Raw genomic sequence first — 24483 nt, 5'->3', positions numbered from 1 at the left:
GATTCAAAGGAGCCAGGAGGAGGGAGAAGGCCGCTTTCTGGCTGAGCATCATGCCCGCTGCTGTCTCCCCAACTGGTGAGGCTGGCCTCAATCTCTTCCTACAGATGTGTGGGGTTATATGGGGCAGGGAGGCTGTGGGGCAGGCGATACTGCCCCACAGAATGGCTGATTTGATTTCTTCCTGCTCGCAAGACACCTATGCCAACTTAGGGTTGCCAGCTCCAGGTTGGGAAATTCCTGGAGATTTTGGAGGTGGAGGGCAGAATTTCAGGAGAAGAGGGTCCTCAGCAGGGTATAGTTCTATAAAGGTAGAGTTGCCAACCTCCAGGGGGTGGGTGGAGATGTCCCGGAATTACAACTGATCTCCAGGCCACAGAGAGCAGTTCCCCTGGAGAAAATGGCTGTTTTGGAGGGTGGGTTCTATGGCATCATACCCTACTGAGGTCTCTCCCACCCCTAACTCCCACCTTCTCCAGGCTCCACTCTTAAAATCTCCAGGAATTTCCCAATCCTTTTGGCAACCTTACATAGAGGCCACCCTCCAAAGCAACCATTTTCTCCAGGAGAACTGATCTCTGTTGCCTAGAAATCAGTTTTAATTCCAGGATATCTCTAGCTACCACCTGGAGATTGGCAACCCCTCGAGTAGATAGATATGGATGATATAGGAATGCCTGTTTGCTGTTTCCAAAGATTCTGCCCCAATTTGAAAGTGTTTCTGAGCATATGCCGAGTGCCTTTCCCCTGTCTGTGGAGAGGAAGGGATTTTAAAAAATATAAATAATTTTTGAAATAAATTATAACCTTATCAATACTATGTGTTCATACTGGATATTATTTTGAATTTCTCCATGATCAGGTGTTGCAGAAGGGCTGAAGAGGATAAACTCTTCTTGCTTATTGAGAGATTTCATCAAAACAGGCTTAGCTCATTAAACTGTGGAACTCCCTGCCACAGGAGATCCATCATATCCCATACAATTAAACAAAAAAAAAGGCTCCCAGTTGTGGGGGGAGGGAATGAACACTGGCTGGAGAATAGGGGTGGGAAAATGGCTGCAGTGTGGGCATAGGGGTGTCAACTCCAGGTTGGGAATTTCCTGGAGATTTGGGACTGGAGCCCTCAGTGGGTTATAATGCCGTAGAGTCCATCCTCCAAAGCAGCCATTTTCTCCAGGGGAACTGATCTCAGTTGTCGTTCTGGAGGATCTCCAGATCCCACCTGGAGACTGGCAACTCTAGAAATTAGTCGAGTGTGCAGGTGGACTGCTCAGTCTTTCTTTCTCCTTCCCCTCAACTGGACGGGTGAGCCCTGCTTTTGGCTGGCTGGGCTTCAGGTCAGGCAGTGCCCCTGGGTGGCACCCAGCCGTTGCCAGATTCGTTCCAAGAATCGGCAGGCGAACCTTTCTCCGACAGCTATCAAGAAGCAGCCGAGGTTCCACAGCATCCACAAAGCAGTGAAAACCGGGAATGTACAACAACTTGAAGAGCTAGTCAGTTCTGGAGCCAGCATCAATGAAGTGGATCCAATCTACAAATTTACCCCCTTACACTGGGCTGCGTATTCGGGGAGTCTGGAGGTAAGAGAGATGGAATCAATTATCGTTTAGAGAGGGCACACAAGCTAATGGGGTAATAGCAAAGTGTTGGAAATCTGCAGAATATCACTACATTATTGGTACGCTGAGTTATGGCAAATAGCTACGGCAGAATAACTGACCTATCAACTTAGTCGTTAAAGGTAATGCTAAAGTGTCAGATTTCTATGAAATGTGGCATGATTTTATTTCATATACGAATCAGAAAGGTATCCAACATCAACATCTTTCTGAACCCTTCCTCAAATTATGGAAAAGGAATTAGATATGGAGTACATAAAGAAATACTTTAAAAAAAATCCCCTGTGCTATTAATGATTTCCTCTCTTAGTTCTATCTTGCAAGATAAATTTGAAAATGTGTTAAATATTAAGCCCTCTGTCAACAACTTGATTCAGAATTGTCTATTTGGTTTTTTCTGTTTTTTTTCTTCTTTTTCTCTTTGTAATCTTGTTTGTTATGTGTGTAATTCAGATGGAGTTTGTCTTTTTGTTTGTTTGAAAAACGAATAATAATAATAATAATAATAATAAAAGAACCAGTTATCGTTGACTGGAGAGAATGCACAAGCAGGCAGGCCCTTTCTAGCCATCTTAAATCTAAAGGAATAAGGCAATTTTCGGTTAGTCAGTCAATAAATTGTCGTACTAGAGGCGTGCTGATGTAAGGAGAAAGCAAAAAATACTTAAAGACAAACAAATGGATTGCGGCATGAGTTTTCAGAGGCATATTCCAACTTTACTAATTGCATGAAGCAGATAACTTGGCATCTGAGAGCCAGTTTGGTGTAGTGGTTAAGAGCACGGGACTCTAATCTGGAGAACCGGGTTTGATTCCCCACTCCTCCACTTGAAGCCAGCTGGGTGACCTTGAGCTAGTCACAGCTCTCTCAGAGCTCTCTCAGCCCCACCCACCTCACAGGGTGATTGTCGTGGGGATAATAATGACAGACTTTGTAAACCACTCTGAGTGGGTGTTAAGTCATCTTGAAGGGCGGTATATAAATCAAATGTTGTTGTTATTATTATCATTCATACACTGGGATGGGATCCACAATCTGCTCTCTCTCTCTCTCTCTCTCTGTTTAAATGCTCCAGTGTGCCCTGTAATGTTTAAGACGGTTCCACCTCTCCCTGAAAGCAAATACGTACATTGCTTTGTCTATCATTCTTTTTCAATAGTGGCTCCTTCTTTGTGTAACATGCATCAAGAGGCGGTGAGGAAAGTGTTGTCCTTGGAAGTTTTTAGGAGGTGCTATAAGGCTGGCGAAAACCAGTGCAGTGTGGTAGTTTGAGTGTTGAATCAAGACCTGAGAGACCCGGGTTCGAATCCCCAATCTGCCATGGAAGCTTGCTGGATGACCTTGGACCAGCCGCACACTCTCAAACTAATCTACCTCACAGGGTTGTTGTGAAAATAAAATGGAGGGGGGAAGAATAATGTAAGCAGCTTTGGGTCCCGGCTGGGGAGAAAGGAAGGACATAAATGACATAAATAAATGTGTTTACTAAGTCTTCTAATGCAGTTTGGACTGCAGGTATTTCCTGGAGAGGATTTTTTTATTTTCCATGGATGGTTTTAATGTAGCATAAGCTGCTTTGATTGGTGTATGATGTGGAGTATAAGTATTTTAATGAATAATTCTAAAATGAATGGAAAATCATGATTCTGGAAGCATGAACGATGGCTGGAAATAAGTCCAGGAACTTGGGATTATTTTGGAGATGGAAAGACTGATGGATGCATTGATGCCCTGTTCTGAAAAAGTGTCTGAGCGGCTATTCGATGGGGCTGGCAGAGCACAAATCCTGCTGAACCGTCTTTGTCTGACAGTGCCTTCAGTGGCTGCTCTGGCATGGAGCCGACAGGACCGATGTGACGGTGAGAGGCTGGACTATGGCTCATCTCGCTGCGATCAGAGGTCAGGACGCATGCATGCAGGTAAAGCATCTTCTTTAAAATTTTGGATGAAACTGGATTTAAACCATCCACTTTTTCACAGCTCTGGATTTGGGCTATTAAGTGGAAACAAATTCCCGGGACTTTCCTGAACATAAACACTTGTATCCAGAGATCCCCAAGCACACTGCTATGTGCTTGCAGGCAAGCAAACCTCTGTTCATTTCAACGGACTGGTCAGAGCCGGCGCAGTGTAGTGGTTAGGGTATTGTACGAGGATCTGGGACAACCGGGTGTGAATCTCCCACACTGCCATAGAAGTTCACTGGGCGATGCTGGGCCTGTCACAATCTACCTGACAAACCTACTTTATAAGGTTAATGGTTTGATAAGTGTGATTAGCATTCTACTTGGGCGAGGGAAGGCAGCATGGTATAGCCCGATCTCGTCAGATCCCAGAAGCTAAGCAGGGTCAGTACTTGGATGGGAGACCACCAAGGAAGACCCTGCAGAAGAAGGCACTGGCAAACCACCTCTGCTTATCACTTATCTTGAAAGCCCCAGCTAGGGTTGCCAGCCTCCAGGTAGTAGCTGGAGATCTCCCAGAATTACAACTGGTCTCCAGGCCACAGAGATCAATTCACCTGGAGAAAATGGCTACTTTGGGGGGGGGGGGTGGACTGTATGGAATTATGCCATGCCAAGGTCCTTGCCCTCCCCCAAAACCCATTTTGTCCAGGTTTCTCCAGGTTTCACCCCCCCCCCCCAGATCTCCAGGAATTTCCCAACTTGGAGCTGGCAACCCTAGCCCCAGCAGGGGGTGCCATAATTCTGTAGTGACTTGACAGCACTTTACACGCACATGGTCCTGATTAGGGAGAAAGAAGGGCTGTAAATAAACTCAAAAAGAGTCCAGTAGCACCTTTAAGACTAACCAACTTTATTGTAGCATAAGCTTTCGAGAATCACAGTTCTCTTCGTCAGATGCATGGAGGGCAAGAAGAAACTGGTCAGATATATAGGTGGAGAGGGGAGGGGGGAGTAGAGGCAATCTGTGGCTTCTGTTAATGGGATCAGTTTGCTTCTGTTAAGGAAGTCAGTTACTTCTGATAATGAGATAACCATTCATAGTCTCTATTCAATCCCAGCTTGACTGAGTCAAATTTACATATGAATTCCAATTCAGCAGCTTCCCGTTGGATTTTGTTTTTGAAAGGTTTCTGTTGAACTACAGTGACCTTTAAGTCCTTGATGGAATGTCCTGGTAGATTGAAGTGTTCTCCCACTGGTTTCTGGATGTTGCCATTTTTAATGTCAGATTTGTGCCCATTTATTCTTTTGCGCAGAGGTTGGGAATGGTTATCTCATTATCAGAAGTCACTGACTTCCTTAACAGAAGCAAACTGATCTCCATATCAGAAGCTACTGTCTGCATCTACTCCCCCTCCCCTCTCCACCTATATATCTGACCAGTTTCTTCTCGCCCTCCATGCATCTGACGAAGAGAACTGTGATTCTCGAAAGCTTATGCTACAATAAAGTTGGTTAGTTTTAAAGGTGCTACTGGATTCTTTTTGATTTTGCTACTACAGACTAACACGACTAACTCCTCTGCATCTGTAAATAAACCATAATTTTTTAAAAAAGCTCTAGCTGAGCAGATGCATTATATGGGACTGTTTCCTTCAGCAAAAAGAACCGGGGAAGCTATTTGGAGGAATTTCTGCTGAACAGGAATCTCAAGGCATTTTAAAGATTAACGTGTTTTTATTCTAGCACAAACTTTTGTGGGGTAGAGCCCCCTTGGTGAACTAGAGCAGGGGCCCTCATCCTTGCTACACCTGCAGGCACTTTTGAAATTTTGACAAGTAAAGGGAGCTGCCCCAAAATGGCTGCTGTGGGGGTATTGGGGCCAATCACGAAACGCTGGGAGGTCCTAAGACAACCTCCCGTCTATGATGGAGGCAGCTGTTTCTCCTTGGAGACTCTAAAGCCCCTTCTGCACTGGGGATATAACTCCTCACTTTCCCTGAAGTCAAGCCGAAAGGCATGGAATTGGCTTGTATGTGGCCGTTTACACGTCTCTAAAACTTAATATTAAAATCTTTATTTTTGATACCCAGATATTTAGCCCCCATACAATATTTCCACCCATGCCAAAGGAAAAAGAATAAAAAGGGAACTTCCCCTTGTGCTTTCAAACCAGCAATTCATCAATCCTACACTGAACTTTTTTTTTTTTAAAGAGGAAAGAGGGGAGCAGGGAAGACTGGAAAGGAGGGGAGGGGGAATGGCTTGTTAGATGAGAATAGCCAATCACAATGCAGTGGGCTGGCAGGGGGCAGGAGACAGGGGGAAGAGGGTGGAACACCAAAAACGGAATAAAGGATATGCATGGGGAAACAGCCTGCCACAAAGCAGATTTTTTTAAAAAGCTGGAGTATAAGCACTCCCAGGAAATGTGGGGGAAAGCCGCATAGTGGCCAAAGTGACTACTCATGGCGGCAAATCTGGTGCAGATGGTTAGGAAAAAAACACTGCAGTATGGGAACTTAACCAGGGAGATTGACCCATGCAGACTCAGCTTAAGGTAATGCCTCTCAGTGCCAAGTTACAGGTGACGCCTTACACAGGTTGGACACTTGTCAGCTTCCCTCAAGTTCTGATGGGAAATGTAGGCATCCTGGTTTTACAGCTCGGCTCTCCATTACAGCTGCAAGCCCAGGATGCCTACATTTCCCATCAAAACTTGAGGGAAGCTGACAAGTGTCCAACCTGCGTCAGGCAGCACTTGCAGCTTGGCTCTCAGGCTCTTCTGAAACACCCTCTGCTTCAGTGAGGTGCAAGAAATCCAGGAATGGTTTCTTTGCTTTGGGGAAGAGATGCTTTGTCGAAGAAGCAAATGGGTGCCGGGAAAGAAAGCCCATTGGTGGGCACCATGTTGGGGATCACTGGTTTCGAGCAAGACAATATTTCCTTACTCTAATAATGAGCCCTGGACTTTTGTTTATTAACAGGCCCTTCTCAATGATAACATCAATCTAGGGGCCCAGGACGACCGAGGATGTACTCCGGCGCACCTTGCTGCGACCCATGGACACTCATTCACTTTGCAAACCATCCTCCGGAGCGGGGTGGTAAGAGGCACCCTGTCTTCCTCTGTCTTGAGATTCGATGTGTTTTCATTGTATTTATAGATTCTTAAGAAAATAACTGGATTATGGAGCTGGGTTGGATATAAATAGTGGCTTGGGATCGCTAAGATTTTCATGAAGCCAGACTTCTGCTGCAAAAGTGTTGATCAGAAGCAGGCTAGTTAGTATTGTATTGCCCCCAAACTTTGGAACTCCCTGCTACAGGAAGCCCACTTTACCCTCTCACACTTGGTTTTCTACAGATCAGTGAAGGCTACGTTTTCAAACAGCCTTTCACAGGAGCTAAATCTACCTATTCCCCTCTGGATCTTTTTAACAGTTTGGATTTTGATTGTTGCTTAGGGTCATTTTTATTGTTCTATAATACTTTTATTATTGCTCTGTGCTTTGGATTTTAAATATGAGTTTTGCATTGCTTTTGGCTTTACAAACGGCTCTGAATGCTGGTGTGGTAAAAGGGTGGGCTAGAAATCTCGCACACACTCGCACACAGTGGCTTTTGCAGGAAAATCTTAAATTGTGTGCCTTAAACACAAATAATTCTGTCCTGCATCATATTGACATCACACCACATGGATCTTCATAGCTGGCTGTGTCATTAGAAGTCCCGTGCCTTTTGTTTTCTAGGGGTAGGAGAGAGCCTGTTTCCAGAGCCTGTGTATGTTTTTATTCTATATAAGTGCCTAAAAACCACAGAATTTGGGGTGCAGAATTTAGTTCTAAGAATTTCCAATGTCTCAAACAACAACAGCAACAACAAAACCCCTCCAAAAGCAAGTCTCTAGACCAAGTGCCGTCAGAGCAGTTCTGCTTTAAACACCCAGAGCTGCTTTCCTCACACCAGATTTGGCCCTTAGAAACCAGAGGGGTGGCTGAAAAAGATTCCCCATGGTTGGGGGGGGGGGTGATACGTCTTTGTTCTGCAGTCAGGGGCAAAAGTAAGCCGTTGTGGTGGATGGGCAAGAAAGCCTTTTAAATACAACTCTGCTTCTTTTCCTCTTGAAACCTAGGATGTAAATGTTTCCGATAAGAGCGACTGGAGGCCCATACACAACGCCGCCTTCCATGGCCGCCTAGGCTGCCTGCAGCTTCTGGTTAGATGGGGAGCTACCCTGGATGATGTGGATAACAACGGAAATCTTCCGGGTACTATAGGGAAAAGGCCCTTCATTACGGAGTTGGGTGGGGCATAGCTCTCAGAGGGGTATATATTATGGGGAATCCTAGATGGTAGCAATGTGTTGTGGTGCGCTGGACTGCATGGATCCATTCCCCTAATGCTGGAATGCTTCTGGATTCTTTATAGCTATACACGGCGTTCTTGATATGATTTATTCCTGAGCAGGGGTCATTTTGTAGAAAAAGAGCTGGAGGAACTCATAGCATATGCCACGCCCCGTGACCCCACCAGAAATGTGTCATTAGCATAACTGATCTGCATATGCCACACCCCCTGACATCACCTATCCTGGCTGCTTTGGACCCAATCCTGGCCATTCAGGGCTGAAACTGGGCCCAAAATGGCAAAAAGGGGCTGAAAATGGCTGAAAAGGGGCCCAAAATGGTCAGGATTGGGCTGAGTGGAAGAGTGATCCGCCACCTGACAGAGGCCCGATCCAGGCTGTTTCAGCCCCAATCCAGGCTGAAATGAGCCCCAAATGACCGAGAGTCAGGTAGGCGGGGCCACCTGACATGTGACCTCTTTGGGGAACTGCTGGAACTGCGTTCCTGCGTGTTCCTCCTCGAAATGACCCCTGGCTTATAAATATCTGGACTACTGAAAAATTATCATCTACATTAATGTATCTTTGGTAATTCTGTTCAATTTGAATGGGGAAGAGGGACCTTATCACTCCATGAATGTCTACATCTTTTTTGTGTTTATTTAGTGCTCGGTCAGATGTTCTGTAATCTATGGTGCGTATAAAACAAATCTTACTTGGATCGCCCAGGTAAACCAGCTCTCGTCAGACCTGAGAAGCTAAGCAGGGTCGTCCTTAGTTAGTAATTGGATGGGAGACCATCAGGAAAGTTCAGGGCCACTAAGTAGAGGCAGGCAGTGGCAAAACTCCTATGTTAATCTCTTGCCTTGAAAACCCCAGCAGGGGTCGCCATAAGTCAGCTATGACTTGACAGCACTTTCCACTGCCACCACCATAAAACAAACAAAAAAAAATCACAGAGGAAGGCCTTGCAGCCGAAACACGTTTGATTATGTGCGTGTAATGATATACGTAACAGTACATGGTCATTTTTAAGATGCCTGCAAATGTACAAATGTATGAGTGCAGTTGTTCAAGAATTTCTACACTCGCAGAAGGTACTTATATATATGGAACCAGAGTGATATTGTTTTAATCATACAGTTTTAATTCTTGGGATTTTATTAAAGATTTTGTTACTTATTCGGCAGGGAGGGGTGCCATCGGTCTTGGCACTTGGATGTGTAAGTTTTTCTTTCGACCTTTTCAGTTCCTCTGTTCATTCATATACCCTGATATCCTTCTCAAAGGGAGGAAAATGGAGGTTGGGTTGGAGACTAGTCTTCTTTATATCAAGGCAATTCACTAGAATCAAGCCCGACTTCGCATTAAGCATATGGAGATGCACAGATATGGGTGCTTAACTCAAGTTGTGGATTGAATCTTTAATGGTCTTTTGCTAAACTCGTGTGTGTGTGTGTGTGTGTGTGTGTGTGTGTGTGTGTGTGTGTGAATCAATGCACCCCCAAAGTGTCCTGTTCAAATATTGAGATATTGGCTGGCTCTGACTATTGTAGGATTGTTAAAGAAGAGCACAGTGCTTTTGGGCTGTGTGTGTGTGTTAGAGTTGTTAGACTGGTTCTAACACTGGCCTTTTCATATATCCCAGTTCACTTGGCGGCAATGGAGGGCCACCTTCCCTGCTTTAAATTCCTCGTGAACAAAATGCCCACTTTATCTCACTCCTTGAAAGCCCGAAACGACCACGGGGAGACCCCCCGGGACCTGGCTGAGAGATTCTACAAAACAGATATCGTAGAGTACATCAATAAGCTGCAGAGAGAGAAAGATCAACCGAAGAAGCTGGAAAGTGAGTAACTTGGGACAAGGCGATGGTGACCTTCACAGAACAGCCAGCATTGTACTGGGGTGTGAGTTTTGGACTAGGATCTGGGGCAGCCAGGTTCGAATCCTCGCTCTCCCCTTGGAAGCTCACTGGGAGACTTTAGGCCAGTCCTTCTCTTAGGTTGCTTCACAAGACGGTTGTGAGGATAAATGAGAGGAGGGGAGCACCAGGTTCTCTGTTTTGAGAGCGCTGTAACACAGCGTAAAGCTGTACCTGCCTAACTTCCCATCTCAGCATGGTTCAAGAGATCTGTCCTCCTTTGTATCCGGTATTTTAAAAATCCTGTCAATAAACCAATGGTGGTGGTGACGCCTCTCCAGCCCAATGAAGACTAGTAATCTAGTAATAGGATGAACAGGAACAACTATTTACCTGCTGGTTTACTTTTACAAGGTACCTCTATAAGCACATGGGCAGCCTTTTCATTCATTCATTTTATTTGACTTATACCCCAGCGTCCCTGTGAACAAGCTTGGGGTGGCTTACAACAGAAAATAAACAATTGAAACATCATAAAAATATAAAACCAATTTGACAGCTAAAATCCAGGCATCTCTGACAATACTAACAATTTGTAGTATCTGTCCACATCACGGGAATTTTAACACAGCCTCACTTTGTCCCTGTTTCTGTGATGTAATCAGAGGTGGCCCATTCACAGTGAATGAGGGAGAGCCAAGCAGCCCTGTCACCCACCCACCCGTGCCTGGCTGCCTGTAGCATTGGGGTTGGCCCCAGGAGGTGCCTCTGGTACCAGTGAAGGGCCTGTGGAGTGCTGGCTCCTTCCTTCCCTCCCTTTGTCATGGGGAGGGGGAAGGACGGGCCTTCTAACTTAGCTCCACTGTGCCTCGCCTGGTAAGAGGGTGAGGAGGAGGAAGAAGAAGAGTTGGTTTTATACCCCGCCCTTCACTGCCTGAAGAAGACTCAGCATGGCTTATAATCACCTTCCATTCCTCTCCCCACAATGGACACCCTGTGAGGAGGGTGGGGCTGAAAGAGCTCCAAAGAACTGTGACTGACTCAGGGTCACCCAGCTGGCTTCAAGCGGAGGAGTGGGGAATCAAACCTGGTTCTCCAGATTATAGTCCTGCTGCTCTTATCCGCTACACCAAACTGGCTCTCAAGCCTGAGGACGGGTTGTGGTGGCCTCTTGGTACAGGGGGAGGAGGGTGGGTGTCATTTCTCCATCTTCCTAAGGCTCGGGGAGGGGGGCAAGAAGGGCAAGGATGTTGGGCACTTCTATGCCCTACTTCTCCTGGATACTGTGGGACAAGGAGTGTGGACGATGGCTTCCAGCTGGTTGGTTAAGAGCACGGGACTCTAATCTGGAGAGCCGGGTTTGATTCCCCACTCCTCCACTTGAAGCCAGCTGGGTGACCTTGGGCTAGTCACAGCTCTCTCAGAGCTCTCTCAGCCCCACCCACCTCTCAGGGTGATTGTTGTTGTGGGGATAATAATGACATACTTTGTAAACTGCTCTGAGTGGGCATTAAGTTGTCCTGAAGGGCAGTATATAAATCGAATGTTGTTGTTATTATTATTATTATTATTATTATTCTCACTATAGTACGGAGGAGGAGGGTGGCTGCTGTCTTCCTGCTTCCATGGGTGGCATGAGGGGGTGCCCTGAGTTACCTAGCATGCCCCAAGTCCTTGGCTCGGACTTGGGTGTAGGTTCATATTTGTTGGTTCTAATAGGGCATACACAGAACTGTTTGTCTGCTGCAAGAAAGCAAGATAATATGCAGAATTCTCCTTCCTAAGAAATCTTGCTTAAAACAAAATCAAGTCTCTAGTCCTTATGGGTGTGAAGAAATGTGTGAAAGACTGTGGTTGAAGCACTCTGAAATTTAAGAAGACAGAGAATTGACTGAATAAAATTTCCGGTATCCAGAGTAGGATACTGTCTTACCCTGTGTGACTAGCAAATCTAGAATAAATTATGCAAAATAGTAAACACTGCAGAATAATTTAGGCAAAATAAGAGAAGTTATAATAAGTTGCAAGTTTTTATAACTTATAAGAAGTTATAATAAGAGAAGTCCCTAGTTTTATACAGGTCATAGAATTTTTAGAACAGATTTTGAATTGTCTGAAAAAATTGTCTCCCTCGGTTCCTGCTTTCCACCCTAGAAGAGTGCTTCAGCTTCTGTTCTGTCATGCTCTTAGTTTAATATATTTGCGTCTGTTTTCTTCTTCACTTAGACTTCACGTTTCCAGGTCACGATGCCGCCTTCAGAGGGGATATAGAGACCATAAGATCATTACTGGAAAACCGAGTCATCAGTATTAATGAGCGGGATGATAAGGGATCGACTCTCTTACACAAAGGTCGGGACTAGCCGCATTCCCCTCTCACCGTTTCTTTCCTACTTTACATTTCCTGTATTTAAAAAAATATCACTCAAACAATAGTCCTTTTAAAACAATTAGGACTAAATAAATTGTCACAATAATGGCAGGAAGAGAAAGGTAACCTCCGCTGGAAAACTGGCACCCTCTTCTTGTATATGAGGGGAAATAAAGCATGGCTCACATGCGCTTACTCTGCTGCTAGAGACTATGCACTGATCCAAGGTTTTTATTTTATTTTATTTACACCGTTTATAGTCTACCTTCCTCATTAAGACTCAAGGCTGATTACATAGTGTAAGTCAAATCAAAAAGAGTCCAGTAGCACCTTTAAGACTAACCAATTTTATTGTATGCATCTGACGAAGAGAACTGTGATTCTCGAAAGCTTATGCTACAATAAAATTGGTTAGTCTTAAAGGTGCTACTGGACTCTTTTTGATTTTGCTACTACAGACGAACACGGCTAACTCCTCTGGATCTAGTGTAAGTCAATAAATTGACAGCAGAGGCATTCAATAAACTATGCAATAAAGCAGGGCTTTTTTCTGGGAAAAGAGGTGGTGGAACTCACTGGGTGCCACTGGTCCGGGAAGTGACATCATCATGCAGGCCGCAGCCACCCCAGAAGCACTCCCGCACTCCATAGGTGGACTGATTCGAGCCCATATCGGCCTGGAATGCACCGCTGCCACACTGGAGAGCACTCCCCTGCCCGGCAGTGGCCCAATCTTGGCCATTTTGGGCCCAAATTGGGCCGAATTGGGCCTGAAACAGCCCAGATAGGGCCTGAATCAGCCTGGTATGGGCCGCTGCTGTGCGGAGGAACCCTCCCCCACCTGGTAGTGGCCCAATCCTGGCTGTTTCAAGCCCAAATTGGTCCAAATTGGGACCAAAATGGGCCTGAATCAGGCCCAAATTGGCCTGGAACGGGCCGCTGCCATGCGGGAGAGTACTCCAACACCCAGCAGCAGTCTGATCCTAGCCTTTTCGGGTTCAAATACCCACTAGTCACAAGGGAATTTTTACGATTTCACAGAACACCATTCCACTGCGTTCTGACTGGGAAAAAAAGCCCTGCCAGAAAGTATGCAAATGCAAAATCTGCAGAGGTTAGAAAACAAGAAGAACTCAGATACAGAGCTGCAGTGATGCTGAAACAGAGTGGAAGCCATTCCAAACAAGACGTATTAAACAATACAGAAACTACTCAGTAGGATTACAGCAATAGACAGTACGCAGTAGTATAGTCTACAGTCCCTATCCCTTTACTGATGCATCTTTTTGAAAACCACTTTTTGACAGTACAGCCAAGCCTCCTTGAATAATTCAGTTTTGCATAGTGGCGAAAATGTGCGGGCCCATGCCCAACACAGAGTTAGATACGCTGAAGAACACTTCTTTCATAAACATACTTAATTCTGTGTTCAGTTATGACCGTAATCTCTGTTTTGAACCAACTTATCCTCCAGTACCATCAATGCATTCATTGCTAAATATCCCAGAGGGCTTCTTAATCGTATTACTGCAATTGAAAGGGTCATGAGTTAAGTTCTAAGAAGAAACTCATTTTTCATGGCTTCTTTCCCTCCCTTAGCGGCTGGGCAAGGTCACTTGAGTCTCTTAGAGTGGCTGATTAACAGAGAAGCAGATTGTAACATCACCAACGATGCCGGAGAATCACCGAAAGATGTTGCTAAGAGGTAATAATAGGTTACACCGTTTGGCTGTGAGTTCTTTACCACCGGAGGGATGCTTTCCAGATTGATTAATTTGGGCTACATTTTGCTGTGTGTCATCAAGTAGATTTGAATCTGCACTCCACACATGCTAAAGGTGTCTAAATATAGGTATGGAGCAGAGATAGGGGACAGAGAGGACTTTTTCTTCCTTTTCCATAATACTAAGAACAGCAAACAACAAAACTGCTAGAGACTTGAATCAGGCCAGACAAAAGGAAGCATTAACTTATTTACTTGTTATGTGTGTGTGTTATGTGCTGCCAAGGTGCCTCCGACCTATGGCGACCCTATGGATGAAAGACCTCCCAAATGTCCGATCATTAACAGACTTGCTCAGATCCTGCAAACTGGAGGACGTGGCTTTTGAGTCCAGCCATCTCATTTTAGGTCTTCCTCATTTCCTACTGCCTTCCACTTTTCCTAGCATTATTGACTTTCCCAAAGAGTCTTGTCTTCTCATGATGTGACGAAATTACAATAGACTCAATTTTGTCATTTTAGCTTCTAAGAAGAATTCAGGCTTGACTTGATCTAGTACCCACTTATTTGTCTTTTTGGCCATTGATGGCATCTGCTAAACTCTCCTTCAGCACCACATTTCAAATGAATCATTTTTCTTCCTGTCATCTTTCTTCACTGTCCAACTTTCCATACATAGTAATGGGGAATACCATAATTTGGATTATCTATATCTTGGTCCCCAGAGAGACACCTTTATCTTTAAGGATCTTTTCTAGGTTCCTCCACAGCTGCTCTTTCAAGTCTCAATCTTCTGATTTCTTCATTGCAGTCTCCCTTTTGGTTGATGATTAAGCAAGGAACAGAAAATCTTGAACAATTTCAGTTTCCTCATTGTCAGCATTAAAATTCTGTAATACCCTGCTTTTCTCTCCAGTGGAGTCCCAAAGTCACTTAGATCATTCTCCTGCCCTCCATTTTATCCTGACAAAATTGGGCCTCCAGATCTACTGAGACACTTTAACCACTTCATACTTCTTCACTCAAAGAGTAATTGACCTGTGGAATTAATTGCCACCAGATGTTGAGTTGGCCACTAGCTTAGGCTGATTCCGCACACGTTGGATAGTGCACTTTCAATGCACTTTATCAATCGTTTGAGGTGGATTTTTTGTTCCGCACGCGAAAAAATCCATTCCAAATGATCTATAAAGAGGATTGGAAGTGCATTATCCAACGTGTGCGGAATCACTCTCTTAGATGACTTTAAAAGGGAATTCATGGAAGATAGGTTCATCAATGGCCATCAGCCATGATAGACAAATGAAGCCTCCATGTTCAGAGGCAGTATACCCCCGAATACCTGTTGCTTGGCCTGATTGTAAGCCTTATTTATTTTATTTAGTTTATTTATGTCATTTTTAGTCCGCCTTTGTCACTGAGACTCAGGGCAGATTACACTGTGTGAGATTAGTACAGTCGATATCAAGGACATTTCCATAAACAATGCCATAGCGTAAATAAATGCAAGTTTCCAAAAACATAACCTTAGCAAAAATCCAATACAGAGTTGAAGAAATGCTGGAACAGAGCATCAGCAATTCTAGGACTGATGGTACACAACACAGAACTACCCAGTAGGGGCATACTTAAAGCAACAGGTAGTGCATAGGAGCACATACTTAAAACAACAGATGGTATATAAGGCAACATAGTGGTGAAGTCTATGGTCCCTAACTCATTAGTGAAGCATCTCTTCGAGACCCCCTCCTTACAATACAGCCATCATATCTGAACAAAAAGTCCTTTTGAATCATTCAGTTTTGCATCGTTTGCAGAAAGTCAGGAGAATGGGGGCTCTCCTGGCTTCGTCAGGCAGGCTATTCCACAGGGTAGGGGCCAGCAAGAAGGCGTGTGTACGGGCAGCTGTTGATTTTGCCCATGTGCAGGGTGGCACTTGTAGAAGGCTCTGTTCAGATGAGCAAAGCTGCCGTAGAGGGACATAGGGAGGGAGGCGGTCCTGTAGGTATGCCAGGCCAAGGCCATGAAAAGCTTTGTATGTGATAGCTGATGCTTTGAACTGAGCACGGTAACTGATGGGTGGCCAATGGAATGACTACAGGATGGGAGTGTTCTTGCTCCTGCTTGCTCCTGATAACAGCCGAGCTGCAGCATTTTGCACTAACTGGAGTCTTCTAGTTAACTTAGCCGGGAGACCAATGTATAGTGCATTACAAAAGTCCTGATGTTACCATACCATGGATCCAGAATGCTGGACCGGACGGACGATTGGTCTGACCTGGCAGGTTCTTATGCTGGAGATCTTTTAGGCTCAAACGACATGTTACTATTTTAATGTGTTGTGTCTGATTTCCTCCAACCTGACTTTGACTCAGATAGGAATACGTCATCTACGAGCAGAACCACAAGTGACAAAAGGCACAGATTGGACACTTGTCTGCTTCCCTCAAGTTTTGATGGGAAATGTAGGCATCCTGGTCTCGCAGCTTCGCTCTCCAACTGCTGTCCAATGGACTTTTCAACTGTCACTTGTCCAACATTCCGCCAAGCTGCCTACATTTCCCCTCAAAACTTGAGGGAAGCTGGCAAGTGTCCAGTCTGTGCCTTTTGTCACTTGTGGTTCTGCTCTGCAAGGGAACTCATTTCCTGATTTGGATTGGGACCTCAGTGCAGGGGGAGAATGGACCATATTCCTGACATGAAATGGTCCCGTTGGTGTTGGGGTGGGGCTTGTACGTGTAACCCATCCCCACATGCTAATGGGCATCTGAACTGCTCAGGTTTGCCCAGTTGGCCGTTGTGGAATTTCTGAAAGACAAAATGGGGAATGACTCTGACGAGGAACTCAATGACAAAGACAAGCGGTTCTTCGAAAGACACACCGTGGAAGAGAGCACCGACTGCAAGGGAGACTTGATTCTGAATAAGCAGGGGAAAGTAGATGCTCGTGGTGAGTTGAAGACCTCCACGCATTTGGGAGGAAAGGGGTAATGGTAAGAAAAGGAGTTGGTCTGGCAGATGGAAATCCCCTGGGCAATGGTCTGTGGACAGCCACGTTGACAACTAGCCTGGTTAGTATATTTTGTGGTTAGGAGAGGATAAGCAAAGATTGATGTCTGCGGGGGCTGATCCACCGAGAGGAAGATGACATTTTGGGTGCTCAAGAGTATTTCCAGTAACACGATGTGGTGAACTGGAGGGTATAAGCAGCTCCTGATTGAGTTGGCAGAGGACTCGGCAGGACAGCCTGCAAGGACTGGGTACTAAATAGTGCAGAAACAAGTAAGGTGCAGTACTCCTGGACAGAAGCAGGGATTCTAATATGCCTGGATCTGGCTTGAAGAGGGGTCCCCAACATTTAGACTGTGTGACCACTAGGGTTGCCAGTCCCCCTCAATCTCCCAGCCTGGCTCTTACCTGGGGGGGGGGGGGTGCGCGCACGCTTTGCGTGCTTGTGTTCACTCCTGCAAGCGTGATGATGTCACTTCTGGGAAGTGACGTCATCACGCAGCCCCTGGATTGTGCCGTTGGGGGCTGCTGCGGAGCGCAGGAACGCTCCTGCACTTTGCAGCAGCCCAAAACGGGCCCGATCCACGCCAAAATGGGCTCAGATCGGGCCCGTTTTGGGCCCCTGTGGAGCCCTAGTGACCACCTCTGATACAGAAGGTGGAGCCAACCACAAAATGGCTGCCACAGGAGAGGAAACCACACACACAGAGGAATCACAAACACTGGGAAGACGAGGGATAATTTTAAACAATACAGTGTGATAGAGGAGTCAGAAAATAAAAACAACACTGAAACAACATTGTTTTAAATTTTCCCAGCCAATGAGATCTCCAGTGGCTAATCAGAAGCCCTTCTGGACAAGAGCTCCACCCACTTTCTAAAAACACTTGATGGGCACCAAAAAAGGTGTTCATGGGAACCATGGCACCCACAGGCCCCATGTTGAGGACCCCTGGGTTAGCCTCTACAGCATTAGGCTGCTGCTTTCTTGATGGCTACTAGCTATTGACGAGACCCAAATCTAGTTTGTGCAGCCGAGGGTTTAAAATAAACTTTCAAGTGACCAATCGTGCATTTTCAAGCTCTGGCGTTCCCATCCTTATGTTTTGGGAAACAATTCCCAACAGGTGGCTCAAGAAGCAATAAATACTCAGTGGATAATAATGATGATGATGATGATAGCATTCAATTTATATACCGCCCTTCAGGACAACTTAACTCCCATCCAGAGCGGTTTACAAAGTATGTTATTGTTATCCTCACAACAATCACCCTGTGAGGTGGGTGGGGCTGCGAGAGAGCTCTGAGAGAGCTGTGACTGATCCAAGGTCACCCAGCTGGCTTCAAGTGGAGGAGTGGGGAATCAAACCTGGCTCTCCAGATGAGAGTCCTGCCTCTCTTAACCACTACACCAAACTGGCTCTTAATGGAACTGTCTCTTTTGCAGAAAGGGCATATCAGAAGATTGAAGAGCTGAAGAGACTCCTAGAAATCGCCACCAGCAATTTCAGGCAGCTTGGAGGAATAACCCCTGAAGACAGAGAGGAAAAGAAAGCCGAGAAAGAATTTGAAAAGTAAGAACTTGGTTGGTGGTGGAGAGTGCTGTCGAGTTATAACTGACTTACGGCGACCCCTAGTGGCCAAAGAATTTCATGAAACATTGCGATATACGGGAAGGTAAAAAGGCCAAGTTGCTTGTCAGCATTCTAACGGCTTCATATTTACGGAGTTTAAGTGTGCTGAAATGCTTTAAAACACCACAGGCTGAAAAAGCAGCAGAGAGAGAGAATAAAAGTAGACAACAGGGAATTGACAGCAGACAAGGCGGCAGGATTTACCAACTGGTAATCAGTCTAGGCCATCATATTGAAAGGGCCTCAAAATCTTTGAAAGAAAAAGTAGTCTGCGAAGGTAGTGGATACCTTGTGAAAAACGTCAGAGGAAGCATCTCCCTTAAGAAACTAATGTTAATAACATAATGAAAGGTCTAGATGGAGCTTTTAGCTTGTTGAAGAAATGCCTTTGCCTTTAGACAGATGCTTTGGCCAAGTATAACCTTGAGAACATCTACTTTTTGAGTTGGTTCGCTCTGTGTTCCATCGTGTTGGTGGGCACTAGAGATGGGCACGAACTGGTGGTTTGTCAGAGCCCATTTCTGACGAACTTGCACAAACTTTAGGCCAGTTCATCTGGTTCGTTTTTTGGTTCGTTACTGCAGACAGTCTGGTGCCGATCAATCACTTTCCTAGGCGACGGAGGGGAGGGGCTTTCTGCAGATCTTCTGTTGCCCTGGAAGTAACGTTTTCATGAACCAAACAAACCGATTCGCGAACCGAGGCAAGTTCGTGAAACGTGACGAACCACGAACCGCACAGGTCAGTATTTTCCTGGTTCGTGCCCATCTCTAGTCGGCACTGTGGCAAATGGCTTCCACCAACTTCAGTTCAGGACTACCCGGGAAAAGGATGGATTAATAAGAGATTGGCTCAGAACAGGAATCTCTTTGGATTTTAGCTGTACCGTTGCCCTTTGTGGTTTCAGCTGTGCTTTGTGCATCTAAAACAGCCACTGTGACGACTAAAAGGGTGCAAAAGTCACAGGGACTGTAAAGCAGTTTGTGTTTTACCCTCACTCTTTCACTTAGGAGTCGCATCTTGTTCCTAAGTAGTTTTCCATCCTGGCTGCTTAGAGGCAAAACCCATGCAACATTTTTTAAAAGAAGCTCAACTTGCTCTCTTCGTAATGCAACATGCAGACTTCTTTGGCTTCACAGAATACTTCATCAGGCTTAAAAAAAAACATTTTAATAAGTGGAAAAGATGTTTCTCAGAGACAGTGTGGCGATAAGACCTTTTTTTGCAGCTTGTTTCAGTCTTATGAAGGAAGCAGCGGAAAATCTTGCAGGCAAACCAGGTTGAGAGCTACGCTTTTGTGTTAAAAAAAAATCAGATCACACAGAGGCAGAAAAGCAAAGGAAGATTGCCATTTGGGCTTTTAAAATTGAATTAAATAACCAGAACTCACAGGTCTTTTGAAAAGGAGAGTAAAGAATACCATAGGGAAGTGGTTGTAGCATGTGGCTGTGAATTAGAGCGAGGGACAAGGTTTTAGAGAGGCAGGCAGGATGCATACAACAGATTCATACAAGGAGACCCTAATTTTTTGCAGCTACAAAAGGTAAAAAACCCAGTCCCTTTTGTATGGGCCTGCTGGAGACCTAAACTTAATTAGGGCATTCACATGCTTTAATCTTTACTGCTTTGCTGCCCTCTGCTGGTTTTTCTATGCCAAGGCTGACCTTACACACAGTTGAGCTAAGAAGCTCCATTCAAAGGTTGCAATCAGTATACAGGGTAGATTAAGGAATTTGCCGCTTTTGGACCTAGTTTGGTGTAGTGGTTAAGAGTGCAGGACTCTAATCTGGAGAACCAGGTTTGATTCCTCACTCCTCCATTTGAAGCCAGCTGCGTGACCTTGGGTCAGTCACAGCTCTCTCGGAGCTCTCTCAGCCCCACCCACCTCACAGGGTGTTTTGTTGTGGGGTTAATAACAACATACTTTGTAAACCACTCTGAGTGGATGTTAAACCATCCTGAAGAGTGGTATATAAATTGAATGTTGTTATTTCAATGCGGCGTTTCTAAGGGTCTCTTCCGAGTTTTCTCCCTGCGCAGAAAAAGCATAGTCCGAAAACTCAGACGAGAACCTTTGAAATGCCGCATTGAAATCTGAAGAGGGAGTTAATCGTCCAGAATGTGGAAGAAATCCCGAAGAGGCATGGGCCCAAAAGTGGCAAAAATCACTTGTGCAAAAAAGGCCTTAATTGTACAAGGGCTAGAGCGATTGCACTTTTGAATGCCCTGGGTAAAACAAAACCCTCTCAAGCTAGCAAATCAGGGATAAAAGTTCCAGTCCCACAGTCCACCCTAATATTCTAGGATATTTTTTTTTAGTTGCAAGAATTTTTTTTAAAGGAGGTCATTCAAATATGGTTTGAAGTACTCCATCCTGTGCCCCCCCCCCCGACGCTACGATCATTTTCTTCTGAATATGTAGTCGGGTTGCCATTGTACTACAGTTCTAATCCCTTTATAAAAACGGTCTCCCGATCATTTCTGTTTTGTACATTCTGTGAAATGATCGAGCGTAGGGCTTTCCTCTCCACGTCAGGCAGGCTGTTCCACAAGGTGGAACTGCCTCAGAGAATGTGCGTAAATGGGCTGCTGCGGATCACAACAGGAATAGCGGCTACCACTTGTTCTGCTGCCCTTGCGCATTGTGTCTGTGGCCATAGGGCCGTCAACTCTGGGTTGGGAAATGCCTGGAAATTTGGGGGAGCGTAGCCTGAGGAAGGCGAGGTATGGGGAGGGACCTCAGTGGGGTACAATGGCACAGAGTTCACCCCCCAAAGCAGCCATTTTTCTCCAGGGGAACTGACTGCTGTTTAATTCCATTTTGGCTTTGGGCAGAAAGGTCTATGAACTGCAGGCGCAGTTAGAGTATGAACGGCTCCAGCGGGAGAAGCTGGAGGCAGAGGTGGACGAGTACCGGGAAGAGATAAAGAAACTCAAAGAGCTGCAGGCCAAAGAGCAACAGGACAATCCCCTCGTTGCCACGAGTGCCATCTCTGTGGTGAGTATCGGGCGCTGCTCGCTCTTCCTTTTGAACAGCATTGGCATAGTGTCAACTCCACCCAGGTCATGGCTTGAAACAGACTGGAATGTAGGGATTAGAGAATCGGCATCAAATCCAGGGATCAGAATCCACTGGACTCTCGTTGCCATTGTTTGAGCTGGGGTGGGGGGCTATGGCTGTTGAAAGGAGTTGTTGCATCCAGTCCATAAAACCCAATTCATGCCAGTTGATTCTGACAATAGTTTCAGGTGGATATAGGGTTGCCAGCCTCCAGGTAGTGGCTGGCGATCTCCCGGAATTACAACTGGTCTCCAGGCCACAGAGATCAGTTCACCTGGAGAAAATGGCTACTTTGGGGGTGGGGTGGATTCTATGGAATTATGCCATGCCAAGATCTTTTCCCTCCCCAAACCCCACCTTCTCCAGGTTTCTCCAGGTTTTACCCCCCCCCCCCCCAGATCTCCAGGAATTTCCCAACTTGGAGCTGGCAACCCTAGGTGGATAGCCATGAAGTACAAGATTCAAGTCCATTATCACCTTAAAAAAACAAAATTATCAAAATGCAGCTAATTTAAATGTACCCTATTACACAATTATGGGAATGTGAATTGTGTAACAGGGTACATTTAAAATCGCTGCATTTTGATAGAGTGTATATATTGATTTTTTCTAGCATTATTCCCATTGATTCCTTCACGTGTAGGGTTCTACTCCATTGGTTTAGTTTCACAAACCAAGCAGCAGTTGCACCTTCGAAAACAGTCTAAGGGGGAGGGAGCAGTCAGGGGGGGCAGTTGGGGGGAAGTTGTGAATTACCTGTATTGTGCATGGGGTTGGACTAGATGACCCTAGAGGTACCTTCCAACCCTATGATTCTAAAGCATGCTGGTTATTAATTCAGCAGCATTTGTCTTGTCTGTGTTAGAACATTAAACTCTGTAGTTTAAGTCTTCATCTAAGTCCATTTGGATATCAGGGCTGTGGTGCCAGGTTAAAAAAAAATCCCCCTTGCTTTTACAGGCCAGCGAAGCACCCTCCGATCCAGGTAAAGAAAAAAAGAAAGTGAAGAGAAAATCCCTCTACAGCCCTGGGGGAATGTTTGTGAGAAGATACTAGAGAGGTGCAAATGGAAAGCTGGCTTGTTGGACCGAGAAGATGATTTCAAGAGGAAAGGGCTTAAGATGAAGAATGCAGTTGTTTCCAGTGTGAAAAGGAAACAGCCTGGCCCTCAACATTCAGTGAATAGAATCTGTAGAATCTCAGCCACCCATAGTCAAAACACCCAAGAAATGCTCTTTATACGTTTATCTTGTGGAAACAATATCCCTTGATAGAACACAGGCTGGCTGCTAAAACAGCAAGGAAGAAACTATTGACCAATTAAGGGCCAAGCTACACATGACGAATGACACTTGAACAGCAAGCGGATTGAGTGGAGGGCAAGTGAACAGGGAGAAATACACTTGCTGTTCAAGTGTCATTCGTCATGTGTAGCTTGGCCCTAAGATTCAAGTGTTATTAAAGACTTGGCATTTTAACTGTTTCCCTAAGTTTGCACCTGCCGTTTCAAGCAAGGTTCCTGAAGCAGCTTGTAAATACGACAAATATTTTCAGTGTTCATAGATATACCATAAAAAGTATACAACAAAAGTCTAACTAAGTGAGTTGGGGGAAAAAAAACCCCAAACATATCGGCAAGCACTAAAAATTCCCACAGATACTCTTGGAGCAGCATCAGTCCACCACCGACCGTTAGCTTTCCCTGAGGTGAAAATCTGTCTCCCACAGATAGCTTATCTCCATTCTTGAAGGCAGAATGGAGCTGGCGTGCAGGGCCTTTTTGGAGAGATGGGGAGACCTCAACGAAGGCCTCGAGGTTCTGCTTATTCTCCTAAGACACAGTCAGCAGGGCTTCCCACCTGAGAGCTTTCCCATGAGATCTTAAGGCAGGGTGGGGAATATACACGAGCCAATTCTCCTTCACACATCCAGTATTCCTTAGAGACATGGTCGAACTCCCCTGGGGGTTGCTGAGGGAAGGGCGGGTCTGCAGGTGCTAGGTTTGCACATTGTCTGCACAAGAGGAAAACCACAGCCTGCTCACGTGCAATGAAAGAAATGTAACTTATAACCTCAGAACAAAGTCACACAACTGCATTTCGTTCCTTTAAAAAATACAATGAAGGGAACAGAAATTGTTTCATCCGGTCTTCAAATCCCAGCAGAGGGTCTTCAGAAGGGTCCCCGAACAAAAGAACGTGGACAGAGTGGTGACATCTTAGAGGTAGTCCCTCTCCCAACAGATGAAGTCTGAGGCCCTCAAGCTGCTTTTTCACCCTCTGAGGAAAAGATGTGGTTGATTCTGAACAGAAAAATGACCAGAGAAGAAAGGGTTAAACTGCCGCCTTCCTGCTCAAAAGGGCAGCCACCCACAGCAGTTTTTCATTTTAAAAACACTCTCCAAAATGGAAAAAACTTTACCCGTAAGGAAGACTCGGGTTTTTTCACATGAGCAAAACCAGGGAATGTATCTTAAAATGGATGGCCCAGAATTGCCCAGTCTCAGAAGCTGAGGAGGGTTGGCCGTGGTTCATAATTAGATGGAAGACCGCCAAAGAAGTTCTGGGTCATGAAGCAGAAGCAGGCAATGGAAAACCACCTCTGTTTGTCTTGTGCCTGGAAAATCCTGTAAGTTGGCTGCGACGATGTGTGAAATGCATTCAGGTTACATTTATGAATAATAATCTTTTGCATCAACCCCCTTTTTTTTAGAGGGACCATCTTACATTCCAGGTTATATTTCTTTCAGAAAAATAACACACATGTATTTGCATAATGTTTGGCCCACACACCTTTGTGCTCAAGGTCTCCATTCCGTGGTTGTGACTGTCTCAGTGGCTCCAGTGGCCTGGCAGCCATCTTTGTGGTAAGGAAGAAAAAAAAATCCTTGCAGAAAATTGTGCAGGGGTGTGTATGTGCAACCCGTTGCTTCTGATAAAGTATACA

At 45.3% G+C, this 24483-nt stretch overlaps 1 protein-coding gene across 1 annotated transcript; it reads left to right on the top strand.

Annotated features, from left to right (window-relative positions):
* Positions 1–24051, top strand: ANKRD42 (ankyrin repeat domain 42). Its single transcript, XM_054974125.1, has 12 exons — positions 1–75; positions 1417–1580; positions 3432–3539; positions 6515–6634; positions 7663–7798; positions 9524–9724; positions 11966–12091; positions 13710–13815; positions 16614–16783; positions 18290–18416; positions 21312–21474; positions 22498–24051. Exons 1-12 carry the CDS (start codon positions 51–53, stop codon positions 22591–22593), a joined length of 1542 nt encoding a protein of 513 aa, XP_054830100.1. The 5' UTR covers positions 1–50; the 3' UTR covers positions 22594–24051.
* The last annotated feature ends 432 nt before the right edge of the window (positions 24052–24483 follow it).

This window comes from Eublepharis macularius, chromosome 3 (genome assembly GCF_028583425.1).
Source record: "Eublepharis macularius isolate TG4126 chromosome 3, MPM_Emac_v1.0, whole genome shotgun sequence".
Taxonomy (NCBI): Eukaryota; Metazoa; Chordata; class Lepidosauria; order Squamata; family Eublepharidae; genus Eublepharis; species Eublepharis macularius.
The sequence above is the reverse complement of the archived record's forward strand: the minus strand, read 5'-3'. Positions and strand labels throughout refer to the sequence as shown.